The 12,447-nt window shown below is 58.1% G+C and overlaps 1 protein-coding gene across 2 annotated transcripts in view; it reads right to left on the bottom strand.

Moving 5' to 3' along the window:
• NDUFA10 (NADH:ubiquinone oxidoreductase subunit A10) overlaps positions 1-12,447 on the bottom strand; it is a 46,617-nt gene that overhangs the window by 25,754 nt on the left and 8,416 nt on the right. The window contains exons 5-8 of one of the 2 annotated variants that reach the window (XM_077757386.1): positions 10,785-10,906; positions 9,264-9,343; positions 3,268-3,322; positions 1,595-1,680 (exon numbers count right to left, since the gene is read on the bottom strand). In XM_077757386.1, the coding sequence (XP_077613512.1) occupies positions 1,595-1,680; positions 3,268-3,322; positions 9,264-9,343; positions 10,785-10,906 (343 nt within the window). The remainder of the gene's footprint in view (positions 1-1,594; positions 1,681-3,267; positions 3,323-9,263; positions 9,344-10,784; positions 10,907-12,447) is intronic. The other variant, XM_077757395.1, reaches the window with a different exon arrangement.

Below are 12,447 nucleotides of genomic sequence, written 5' to 3'. Positions count from 1 at the left end.
GAACAGTGCAGGCCCGAGAGCCCCGTTTCCAAACAGTGCCCCAAGGCCAGGGCACTGAACCCCGCACACCAAGGTACGATGTGGCTTACGGGGACCATGGGCCTTTATCCTGGGGTCGGGCCTTGAGGGGATGTGAAGGCAAAAGTGCCAATATAACCAGCACCCAACAGAAAGTGCGCACTGATGTCTACTGGGCCGCGTGGGCAGAGATCCTGCCCACACCCATGCGCTCCCGCCTTTTCTGCTGAGCAGAGGAGCTCCTCGGGTACCGGCCTCAGGGGATGGGGGAGCGTCGAAAGCCCGAGTGTGGACTCCTCCAGCTGTGCCGTGTCTTCTTCCTCCCTGCCCAGCCGCACACCTGCTCACCCCCGTGACCCTGGCCCTGAGCACCACTCCACAGGGGGACCCCTCCCTGCCCAGCCACACACCTGCTCACCCCCGTGACCCTGGCCCTGAGCACCACTCCACAGGGGGACCCCTCCCTGCCCAGCCACGCACCTGCTCACCCCCGTGACCCTGGCCCTGAGCACCACTCCATGAGGAGACTCCTGAGTCTTTCCAGTGAGTTCCCCAGTGTGCAGTCGGACTTAGGGACCCTTAAAACACATGGTGATCTGGGTTGAACAGCGTCCCCCCAAAATTCACATCCACTTGGATCCTTGAATGTGATCTTATTTGGAAACAGAGGCTTTGCAGGGATTATGTGAAAATGTGATCCCTGGGGACTAGCATGGCTCCCACGATTAGGGAACTGACAACAAGAGAGAAATGTAGACAAGACACAGACGCACAGGGAAGAAGGCCACGTGAAGACAGAGGCAGAGCGGGAGTGACGCGGACACCTGCCCTGGAACGCTGCCCGACGGCAGCGGCCACCAGGAGCCGGAAGGGCAGAAAGGAGTCTTCCTAGACCCTGCAGGGCCCTAGCAGCGCCCTGATCCCGGACTCCAGAACGGGGAGACTAACTCTGCGGCTTGTGGCGCCCCAGGGGTGGGGGGGGTCTATGATGGCAGCCCCAGGGCACACACGCAGCCATCGGCACCATGTGGCCGACAGAGGAACTCGTTCCGTGGCACAGAAACGTGACAACGGCTGCACGCATGTGCCGTTCGCGGTCTTGGCTCAGCTGGCCTGACATCAAGTGAAAGCCCCTTGAGGGCGTCAGGGCAGCAGCAGGAGACGGTGCGCGGCTACGTGCCTGCGAGGGTCGATGCTGCCCGACGAGCTAAGGGGCAGCGGGCCGCGGAGCCGTGTCCCCACCACCCTGCGCCCGGGGCTGGAGGACAAGGTGCCAGGGGAGAGAAAGCAGGACTGTCATCTGATTCTAAACCCTCTAAACCTGGACCAGTGCTCGGCACGCGCAGGAAGCAAAGTTTCTGCTGAATTAATATCACCAATCAACTAACTGTCAGGCCAGGGGATGCAAGAGCCTGTCTGACGGGAAAAGGAAACAGCTCCTTCCTGGTGCCACCATAACATCTAACTTGAAACAGAATTCCTTCACGTTCTGTACGTTTCTATGGCAGGCCGCGGACTATTCTCGAAGACCCAGCCCCCACCCCGGGAGGGCGGTTCCCAATAGCGCGGAACTCACAGCATCCGCAGGTGGTGAAGGGTCCGGTCGTCCTGCTGGAGCCACGGCCCCTTGTTGTACTTGAGGTACTCGATGTCCTCCACCACCTAGGACAGAGAGACCTCCAATTTTAGTGCGGAGTCCCGTCCTGGAAAAGTAAGCAGGACAGCAGTACAGTCTAAGCCACGATTACCCAGCAGCAAGAGTCCCCCAACAGTCAAAAGAAAGGAAGCTGGACAGACGCCTTCAGTGAAGAAATGGGGCTGAGCACTGACCCTCAGTGTGCACACCCGGCCCAGGCGACACCGGGGTTGGGGTGGCGTGACCCTCAGTGTGCACGTCCAGCCCACTGACACATGGGTGGTACAGAAGTGACACGTCAGGCTAGGAGAAGAGGCGTGGGGGAAAAAAAAGAAGCCAGGGAGTGGGGGGAGTGGGCAGGGTGGGGGAGGCAGTGATAATGACGGACCCCCCCACCCCGGGACTTCATTCTAAAAGACAAGCCCTGGCCACTCAAAGCAATAAAAAACAAGAAAATAAATCCACTTCCTAGAGAGATCCAACAGCCTATGTCTCCAGCCCCCAAGCCCTCAGTCTGTAGTCTGATCTCCCAGAGGGGCAGCCTTTCAGATGCACTTTTTCCCAAAACACGGCAAACAGGGGGCCCTCTCTTAAGCTTCAAGGATCTGAGTGCAGCCAGTCATAAACTGAAAACATGACACGGGCGCAGGAGCAAACGCAGGCTTCTGCGCGGACACCCGGCACCTGGAGGGTCTGTCCGGCTGCAAAAGCACCTGCAGCAATCCCACCCGCGTCCCAGGAACAAAAGCAAGCAGAACTCAGCAGTCCAAGAAGAGTGGGCCACGCGCAGTCCTCGGAGCCGCAGTCTGACGCGGCCTCAGGCCCCGAGGAAGCGCCCTCCTTCCAGGGACAGGACCTCACTCCGCAACCCTCTCCTCCTCCCGTGCCGTGAGCCGACCAGGCCCGCCTTCAGCGGTCAACTCCGCGGTACTGCTTGGCGTCACCACCTGCACCTCCGCCCCAGACCATAAAACCTGTACTCCTTCTAGGATTTTTATGTCTTTTGTTTTGTTTTTTAGTAATTTATGATTAATATCTAAAATATGGGATCTTCTTTTTGCCTACTGGATGATCAATTATTTCAACACCATTTAAGAAAATCATAATTTTCTTCTACTTCATGTTTTGTCTTCCTTTAAAGCACTGCCTTTACCAAAGACACACACACGTGCACACACACACCTTCTCTACTCTCTGCTCCCTCAAGCCATTTATTAACTCTACCATTAATGCCACGTGGCTTGTTCATTTCCATAATTTTGTAATAGGTTTTCGTATTTGGAAAGGCAATGTTCCTGCATTAGTTTTTTCCAATTATTTTGGCTATTTCTCATTAAGTTATCACTGCACTGAGATTGACTTGAATTTTACAAAATGTACTTACTAACGTATCTTCTACAATTTTAAGATCCTAAAAACTAAATTATTTAAATAAAAATTAAAATCTCATGACCAGGGGAGTGGGATTGGCTGGCTCAGTACCTCCTTTAAAAAGCTTATGACATATAGATATTTCTAAGACCGGTGGGAGCTGAACTGATTACCTGATTTATGAGACCCTTATATATGAATCAAATTTAAAAATAATTATAAACTTTTGGCCAATTTCTCACCTTTTCCACATCTTGAGCTTCCCTTGCACTGTACTGTAAAACCTCACATTTCTCACTGTAAGAAAACAAAATATGGAATTCAATGTAAGTTTTCCAAGCTTGCGTTAACACACAAACGAATATGTAACATTAAAGCCACCACCGTGAACAGTGAAACTGCCCGTTCTTTGAACAGGGTGACGTGCGGGACATGGGCTGGCTCACGTGGTCGGAGGCTAAGGAGGACCCGCCAGCAGAGACACATGCTCTCAGCTGGACGGGGACAACAGCAGGTGTGTCTCCTGACTTTAGTTCTGACCATCCTGCCCCCACCCCAGAGACCAGTGGCGAAGGGGGACAGGGTCCGTGGGTCACCTCCGCCGCAGTTTCACTGCAGGACAGGTCGGAGACAACCCTGGGCCTCACCGAGATGGGGGCGCAGACAGCAGCCCTGCGCTGGAGAAGGAAGGACACGCTACCTGAGCTGCTAGAATCTAGGGGACACGCCAGCCCTCAGACAACCTTGTCAGCCAAGCCCGCAGCAGGGCAGAGCAGCCCCCTCCCAACACCGGATCCCGGACGGGGACAGTGCCGTTTCCAGCACCTCTGCCCGCCCCCCGCCACGCTGACTGCCACCGAGACAGCCGGCTGGACCCCAACTGAGGGGAAGCCAGCCTCCCCACCACCTCCATGGCTGCTGGTGGGAGACCTGCGGCCCCAACCCCAGCCAGAGAGGCCAGCAAGGCCGCCCAGACCAGAGGTTCCCTGGATAGCCAGTCCCCGCAGAATGTCTGACCCCCTCCCAGCAGGTGTCAAGGACACACTACTACTTCCCATGGATCATCTGCATGGTGCACACAAGGCCATTCTCTCCTTCGGGCGTCTACACCACAGCACCCTCCTGCCGACAGACCCCAAGAACGCACAAGCGACGCTCCAACAGAAATCCACCCCGACCCTCCACAAAGGCATCGAACGTCACCCACTGCTGGCCACCTCCACAGGCCACTGGTGTAACGAGCAGTCAGGGCAGGGAGAGCGTCTGTGATCGTACCGCTACCATGGACTCAGATTCGTTCCTGTGTAAGATCCCCCCACGCGCTGTGGGTGCGGGCAAGCCCGTGTGAGACGCCCAAAGGAAGCCCCCGCCCCAGACAACTGGATCTCGCTGCAGTGAGGTCGCTGCATTCCCTGAACACCACAAAGAGGAGTGCAACGGTCAGAGACCATAAGCGGATTGATGGCGACCCCACAGGGCTACACACACAACCGCGGAGCGTCTGGAGGGAGGGCGGCTGGCATGGAAACGGCGTAGCTGCCACGAGTGTGCGCAGGAGATCAGGAACACGGTGACAGGTACCTCCGACACGCATAACTAAGCCCACCTCTTAAGCCCCCACCGGTGGCAGGCACTGTGTGGGGCGTACGCGGTGACAGGGCCCTGCCCCCGCGGAACTAGAGACTGCAGACCGTCAACCACAAACAGCTCACAAAGCCAAAGTCATCGCCTAACATCTCTATCTTCCGTGTGACTCCAGGCACCCGATGTCTATTCCCCGCGGGCCTAGAACGAGCAGCGTCCCGTGCCAAGTGCTGCAGTAACAAAGCGCCAGGTGGCAGAGGATCCTGCCACGGGTCGTGCCCGCCCCTGCTCCCACGGCCCGAGAAGGGAGGCTGCACCAAAGAGGGTGGCCCAGGGTCTCAGAGATTCGGAGATACCTTCAAGGCCCAGGGAGTGAACTCACATCCGGCAGACCCCTGAGGCCCGCCCGTCCTGGGGCCCGCCGTGTGTCCCATGGCACCGGCACCCAGGGCAACATTTACAAACGGAGCAGAGCAAAGGTCTCCTCACGAGAGAGTGAGGCCAAGCCGCGGCGCAAATCACTCCTGACACACACGCATAATCAGGGTAAGGAGGACAGAAGCACACGCCCTCCGACGATGTAAGCAGAAACGTGCACAAAGCGAGGGAACACCTATTCCTGGGCCCACGGTGCCTCCTGCCGTCTCAGCACGGTTCTGATGCTCTCCATGTGTTCACGGCCAACGCGTAAGAAAACAGCGAGGCGTCGCGTGTCCCACATGGGGAGGAGAGCCGACGGGACAAGCAGCCCGGACGGCAGCCGCCCCCTCGTCAGGTAAATCGCTCTGCTTCAAATATGGACGTCTGAGAGGCGCCTGGGGGGCTCAGTCGGTTGGGCGTCCGACTTGGGCTCAGGTCATGATCTCACGGTTCGTGGGTTCGAGCCCCACGTCGGGCTCTGTGCTGACAGCTCGGAGCCTGGAGCTGCTTCAGATTCTGTGTCTGCCTCTCTCTCTGCCCCCAGTCCTGCTCACGCTGTCTCTGTCTCTCTCTCTCAGAAATAAATAAAACGTTAAAAAAAAATTATGGACGTTTGAGCTAAAAACCATTTCTCTCATGCAATCTTGAGTTTATTGCTTAATTACTGATACTCTAACAACATTCTCTTCTGATGTGAGCCACTGTAAATATATAGTATTGAACTAAATGACTTTAAATAAACACACCCAGGAAACCTAAAATTGTTCCTGTGGGGAAGGATCTCCTGAATTATTGTGGGGAACAAGTTTAGAAATTCCCTGAGCTTGCACCACTGCGGTAGCAAAGTTTAGGACTGAAGCATCAAGATTAGGTAAAGAGGGCAAAGCGCCCCCAGCACAGGACAAAAGCAGAAAGCTGCCTCACAGGATGGAAGGTCCACAGGTGAACAGCTGAGCAGGGCTACAGACCCCAGCGGCAGGATGAAATGGCCTAAGGTTAATTGGGAAAAAAAAAGGGGGGGGGGGGCGCTTGTAGACCCTGAGTTAGCATGCTCTGTCTGTCTTGCCCTAGACAACTTTGCTCGGGCAGCTGTGATTTTGTACTGACTCAAACCCCCTAATACCGTGTATCTTTGAAACCCCCTTTTTCTCACACACAAGTTAATGACTGCTGTTTCATGGTCACTTTCTGCACATCCATCACATTTGCGAGCCTTCTGATCCTAATAAATACAAAGCGAAGACCCTCACTCGGGGCTCTTATCTCCTACGGACATCAGCTTCTGTCGTATTCAATTCTGCATCTGCTCTCTCGCTCGACAAGAGAGAGCTCCAGACTCAAAGTCTATGACAAATTCTAAAACACGAAGACTTGGATACTTTAGGTAACCTACCTGTCATAGGTTTCTTCAAGTTTTATGTACAATTTGTGGCTCTAGTCAAATCCCATAGCGAATGTCCGAGAGAAAAGCTGGAGAGGGACGTACGTCACCAAGCTGCACTAGGACCTGGGCCTGTGAGCACTAAAAGTAGGTCTGACGGCACAGAAAACCTCATGTGTGTGTTCGCTGACTGTGACAGATGGCCTCCAACTTAAGTGGCTCCCATAAAGCCACACGGCTTGAGCCAGGACGGTGCACAGGCCCTATCTGTTCAGAAGACAGGGTGGATATCACAGCTGGAGGCAGAGGTAGAAGCAAATGCATGTAGTTTAAGGAGCTTATGTGGTAGGAGAGGGCATGAGCCACGCTTTTTAAAAATCCATATTATGATGTTCATTTGGAAAAATCCAGTGAAATCCCCCCCCCACGCGTCCGTCTCCTGCTCTCACGGTTCACACTACCGAAGGCGGGGCCCCACCAGACGTCCTGACGGCAGGTGGACGGACAGCCACCGTGTCACCTGTGGTGTTCTTCAGGGGTGCACAGTACAGTCTGGGCTGCCAGCGTCACCGTGAACAGGTGCCACCGTACATGAAGAGCAAACACCTACCCCAAAGCCCTCTTTTCTGTTCCCTCTCGGTCTGTCGAAGCACCAGGGGCCAGGACTCCGGGTAAACACACGGCTCTGGGGCGCACGGGGACGGAGCCGGAGCCGAGGGACCACAAGCACGGCACAGCACTGTGTGCACCGCGGCCCATGCCAGCCCCACGCTCAGCGACCAGACAGTCGGCTCACATGCATGCTTTTCCCTCTCAAGTGGTGGAAGCTGGTGACCAAGGAAGGAAGGGAGGGAGGGAGGAAGGAAAGGAGGAAGAGAAGAAGGGAGAGAGGGAAGGCGGGACGGAGGAGGGAAACGGAGAAAACTGGCCAGGCTTACACTGCCACACAGAGGTCCGCTTGCTCAGGGCAGAAGTCCAACCCTTCTGAGCCACGGAGGTGAACCCCCGGGACCTGAGAAACACCCAACCACCCGGGAAGAAAGGGGGGCTCCTTCCCCCCAAGCGCAGCTCTCTGCTTCTCGTCGGGGGCGGCACTGTCCGACCCGGAGTTGGCAAAGGCCATGAGGCCCCACGTTAAGTCAGCAGGACACAGCCCTGCATGCCAGAGCGCCCCACCTTCTCGGCGCTGCCGGATGACAAGGACCCTGAACGCCACGCTGGGGCCTCCGGCGAGGCGGGAAGCACCCCTGGCCCATGTATCAGAAAGTGGGCCGCGGGCATGGCGCTGGGGAGAAGGAGTGGTCGTCGGCAGGCCCAGGACGGCACCTGTGACACTGTGTGGGAACTGAGCCAGCTCGGCACGGGGCTGACGCGGGGCTGACGCGGGGCCCGTGCGCCTTGGCGGCATCCCGCAGCTCCAGGCCCCTGGGACCGTCACGTTAGTCACCACCCTGGACCACGCGGAACCCGCAGCCGGACGCAGCACCGCCCGCCCTGGCCCGTGAGGACCTGCGCGCCAGGCTCGGGTGTCACCGAGAGCAGCGCACCCGGCACTGGGGAAAGCGGCAGTGCCCAGGACCGGGAGAGGGGCCCGTGACCGTGGAACCCGGCACACCAGGCTCCAGGAGCCAATCCCGGGACAGACCAAGTACGAGCAGCCACGCCGTGCAGTGGACACTTAACGGTGGGGGCCCAACTTCCTGTGACCGGGAGGCCCTCGGTGAAGTTCTTCAAAATAACCACAGAGTGAAAGAAGAGCCCCCCCCACCCCTCCCCCAGGCGGCTCGGGCTTTACCAGCTGGAAGGTTCTGCTGGAGAATTTGCCAGGAAGCGTGTTCTCAGTTGCTTCTGTGGCCAGAGCCGTTGCGGAGGACCTTTAGGAGCCGACACACTGGAGTCCACGATCTTCCGGCCCCTTCACGTACCTCCACACGCTCCCCCCGGTGCCGGTTTCCAAAACCGAGTTTTCTCTGCACCTCTGGTCTTGCAAGCGGAGCAGCGGGGCAGGAGGAAGGGGCCCGCAGCTCGCCCTCCTACGCCGCTAAAAAGGACCGCATCACAGCACGGCAGCGGCGGTAAGTGCCAACGCTTATGCTTAAAACAATTCGTTTTCAACATAAAAATCAAATTTTTCTTCCAGAGTTACTACAGTTTTTAATCAATTTTATACAGACTTCAAAATCTTAAAGGCATGAGATTTTTAGGAATCAAGAGGGTTAAGAAAGTTTAAGAACTATCGCTGGGAACCGTCAGTGAAAGCCTCAAACGACCTAATCCCAGTGGGACTCGAGGGAGGCCAGCGACCCCCTTCCACAGGATGCTGGGCCGGAGGGAGGGGCTGGAAACACATGCGCGATGCACTTTCAGTAACGGACGGGAGCGGGAGAGAGAACGGGAGGGCTTGGAGGGGGTTTCATTTCATACAAACAACCTTAAGAACAACTTTTAAAAGGACCTGTAGGGAATGTTTATCCTTCCTGAACCTTCTGTGTCATCCGGGAGCACTGGAGCGGTCCCTCCAGACACACAAGAACGTTCAGCCGCCGCCTGGGGTGTCAGAGAGGGTCTCTGACACTAACGTCCTGTCGGGACCAGAGCGGGGGTGTGCCTCCGCCTCCCGCGACTTTAGAAGTAAAACAACAAAGTCTGGACAAGTGAGCAAGCCGACAGAGCACAGAAGCACCAGATGAAGCAGGGCGCGTGCCGCCACCCTGCCGCGTGAGCCTCGGAGCCAAACGCCCTGCACGATACCCCCTGAGCAAGGGGCAAGTCCCAGGGCCACGGCGCACAGGGACCTGCGTGTGCGGAGCGCCCGGTCACACTCACATGACATGCGCTGTGCGCCTGGCTCACCTCATCTCAGGCAGGAAGCTCTTCTTGTAGGCGTTCTCGATGTCTTGCAGGTAGGCTGCCGTGACCTTCATCTCATGCGGCTGCACACGGGGTGGTGGGGGGGAGGCAAGTATGAGACCTTCACACGTCTCTTTCTTTCCTGACCTTTCCCAGGCTTTCAGACGTGTGCTTAGAACAGGCCCAGAAAGATCCCCTTTCTGGGACTCACGCGTACAGCACGGAGCACACGGTACAGGGCACGTGCACACCCACAGACACACCCACAGGGCCTGGCTCTCCTGCTCTGCTGTGCGCCCGAGCACAGCAGCAACAGATGACAGACAAGGCCCGGCCCACCCCTCCCCTACCCCTTCAGCCCCCTCTCCACCACCAACTCCCTCCCTCCTTCTCCCTCCTCCACCGCTTGCACACCCCAGCCCCCCTCCCACTTCTCCACCTCGCACCCCTATAGTGCCTCACGTGTGCTAAGCCAAATTCAGAAACAAAACCCCACTTACAAGCGGCAAGTTCCAGTATTTCAGACTTCTTCCCGTCGAGCCATGCTGCAGTCAAGTCACAGCATCTTCCCTCCCTTCCTCCCGGCATTGACCCCTGCCTGATACACTGCCTAAGTGTCCCCCTCGCAAGTCCACGTTTTCACCACAGCATCAGCAAAAGAGGAACAAATACTCTACACGGGAGTGGCACTTCCCCACGAGAACCGGTCCTAAGGGCCGTGGCGGTCTCCACGACCTCTGTACCCCGCATCAGGCTCACAGGGCCGGTGGGCACCTTCACACTGCAGTTGCCAGGCCACCCAGTCAAGTCTCGCCCAGCGCCACGTGCGTGGAGCTCACTGCCTGGCTGCTCAGGGCTGACATGGGGGCAGGGGGTGGGGGGCTCAGCTGACTTAGACAGGGGTGAAGCCCCAAGAGGGCTGGAAATGGCATTCAGTCTCCCACAGACACCGGGGCGCGGAGAGCCCACCGGAGAAGAGAAAGGTGCAGGGCAGAGGGAAGTGCTGTCAGGACACAGACCCGGCCTCACAGGGTGCTTCAGGGGACAGGGGAGGACAGAGGGATGGCGCCGGGGCCCATAGGGCACTGGGGGAGAGCGGTGACTGGTCAGGGCCCCCCTTCGACCCCCCGCATGAGGCCCTGCCCTCTGGGGGTCCCCACTGTGGGTGCCACCCGGCTCTGGGAAGGCCGGCAACGACTCAGCAAAGTGCATGAGGGGCTCACCAAGTGCCCGGCTAGGCCAAGGCAAGGGGGACACACAGAAAGGGCAGGTCTTCAATTTAAAAGCTGAATTACGGGGGCGCCTGGGTGGCTCAGTCGGTTAAGTGTCCGACTTCGGCTCAGGTCATGAACTCACGGTTCATGGGTTCGAGCCCTGTATCAGGCTCTGTGCTGACAGCTCAGAGCCTGGAGCCTGTTTCAGATTCTGGGTCTCCCTCTCTCTGTGCCCCTCCTCTGCTCGAGCTGTTTCTCTCGGACTCTCAAAAATAAATAAAACATTAAAAAAGAATTAATGCTGAATTACGTTTCCTTTCTTCTGAATGCGACTCTGGATCTCTGGAACGGGCACGTCGATGTAGATGACCACGTGGGGAGGCAGGTACTCAGGGAGGGTGACCTTCTTCACCTCGCTGTAGTGCTGCACACCTGCCACACAGGAGAGGGAAGTCTGTCATCCACGGTGGCCGGAGCACACGCCCTCTCCCATGAAAGGGCAATGGTACACTCAACTCCCAGAGACCGTGTGTCACATCCAGAGTGGACCAGGGGGACGAGACGCTGGCCTCAGGGACACACTACAGCCTGAATTTTAAGTGTGGCTTGGCCACAGGGAGGGCTCCACCTCTACCTCTGGGGCGGGGCAGGGGGGGGGCTCTGCAAGCATCCGCATGGGGGCTGCGGACTGGGATGCGCCACACGCCTGCTGTGCATGCAGTCACACACAAGGGTCTGACCTCCTCCAGGGAGTAAAGACACTTTATTTTTCAAAAAACTCAACTGAAAATACCCACTACGTTTACCCGGGTTCAAGGTACCTCAGTAAACTTAATGGGCTCCGCAGCCCGACTCACCGACACAGATGGGGTGGTGGGCAAGCGAGGGGAGGCAGGAGGCTGGGGGCGCTCCCGCTCAGGCTGTCACCGTACCGAGCAGCCCGTACGGACAACAGCCGTGCTCAGCTGCTGGTGCCTGACCACGTGCACGCGTTTCCAAGAACGGCCCGCTGCGGGCGTGCTCTGGCACACGCCGGCACCACCGTCACTAGGACGGCAGCAGAGCACACGCTGGGCCACCGGGACGAAACCAGCGCCCTCAGCTCCCACAGGGGCCGTGTCACGAAACCACCGTCTGCAGACTTCCACGTGGTAGAAGCTTCCAGAGGCGATAAACTCCGGGGATCACACTAAGACCGACAGACAGACAACTACTTTGCTCTAGAGGAAAGTTCCAGTGACCACCGCTAGTGACATCTGCTTTGGACGGGATCCAGGGGGACTTCTGACCCAAGGGCGGCAAGGGTCTGGGCTGGAGGGGCAGGACGAAGGTGGCGCTCCCCGTGAGAGCCCGAGCCGAGCCTCCCCCGGGGGCTAACGCTCAGCCTCACCCCGGCCTCCTGCCTGGTCCCGCCCTCCCCCAGGCCAGACGGCCGTCTGCCCGTGTCCGCCAAGTGCCCGTCCTCGGCCACGTTCAGAGTCCCCGCGGCTGAGGCGGCCCTGTACCTGGCTGCTCGCCCTCTACCCCGAAGCAATCTGCTCTCCCAGCCCGACGCGGGACTGATTCTCGCTGACGTCACCGCTCCCCTACCCAGCTCGCTTCTCCGCTCACGCCCGAGATCCCGCACCCTTCGTGACAACTGTGCCCCTGCCACCCTCACTGGCCGCGTGCAGCTGCAATGCTGCAGCAAGCATGCTCCCCGGACAGCCGCCAGCCCCGGGCCCCGGCCTCAGTCCTCACGCCCTCTCCGGGCTCCCCTGGCACAGGCACATCCTGTCTCTGCCAATCCCCCAGACGGCGTCCAGGACACACAGCCACCTGGCCACCTCGCGGGGTCCCAAGCTCACAGGCCCATGCAGGACACGCCTCCTCGTCCCGCTGCTGCTCCCCGGCCTCTTCACGGGGCAAGAAGCCTGCTGAGCCCACCCTTCCTCCCCCACCTTCCCCCCCAAAAAGGGAAGAGACAGGTCTGC

Source organism: Crocuta crocuta, unplaced genomic scaffold, assembly GCF_008692635.1.
Source record: "Crocuta crocuta isolate KB4526 unplaced genomic scaffold, BGI_CrCroc_1.0 scaffold290, whole genome shotgun sequence".
In the NCBI taxonomy this organism is placed as follows: Eukaryota; Metazoa; Chordata; class Mammalia; order Carnivora; family Hyaenidae; genus Crocuta; species Crocuta crocuta.
The sequence above is the reverse complement of the archived record's forward strand: the minus strand, read 5'-3'. Positions and strand labels throughout refer to the sequence as shown.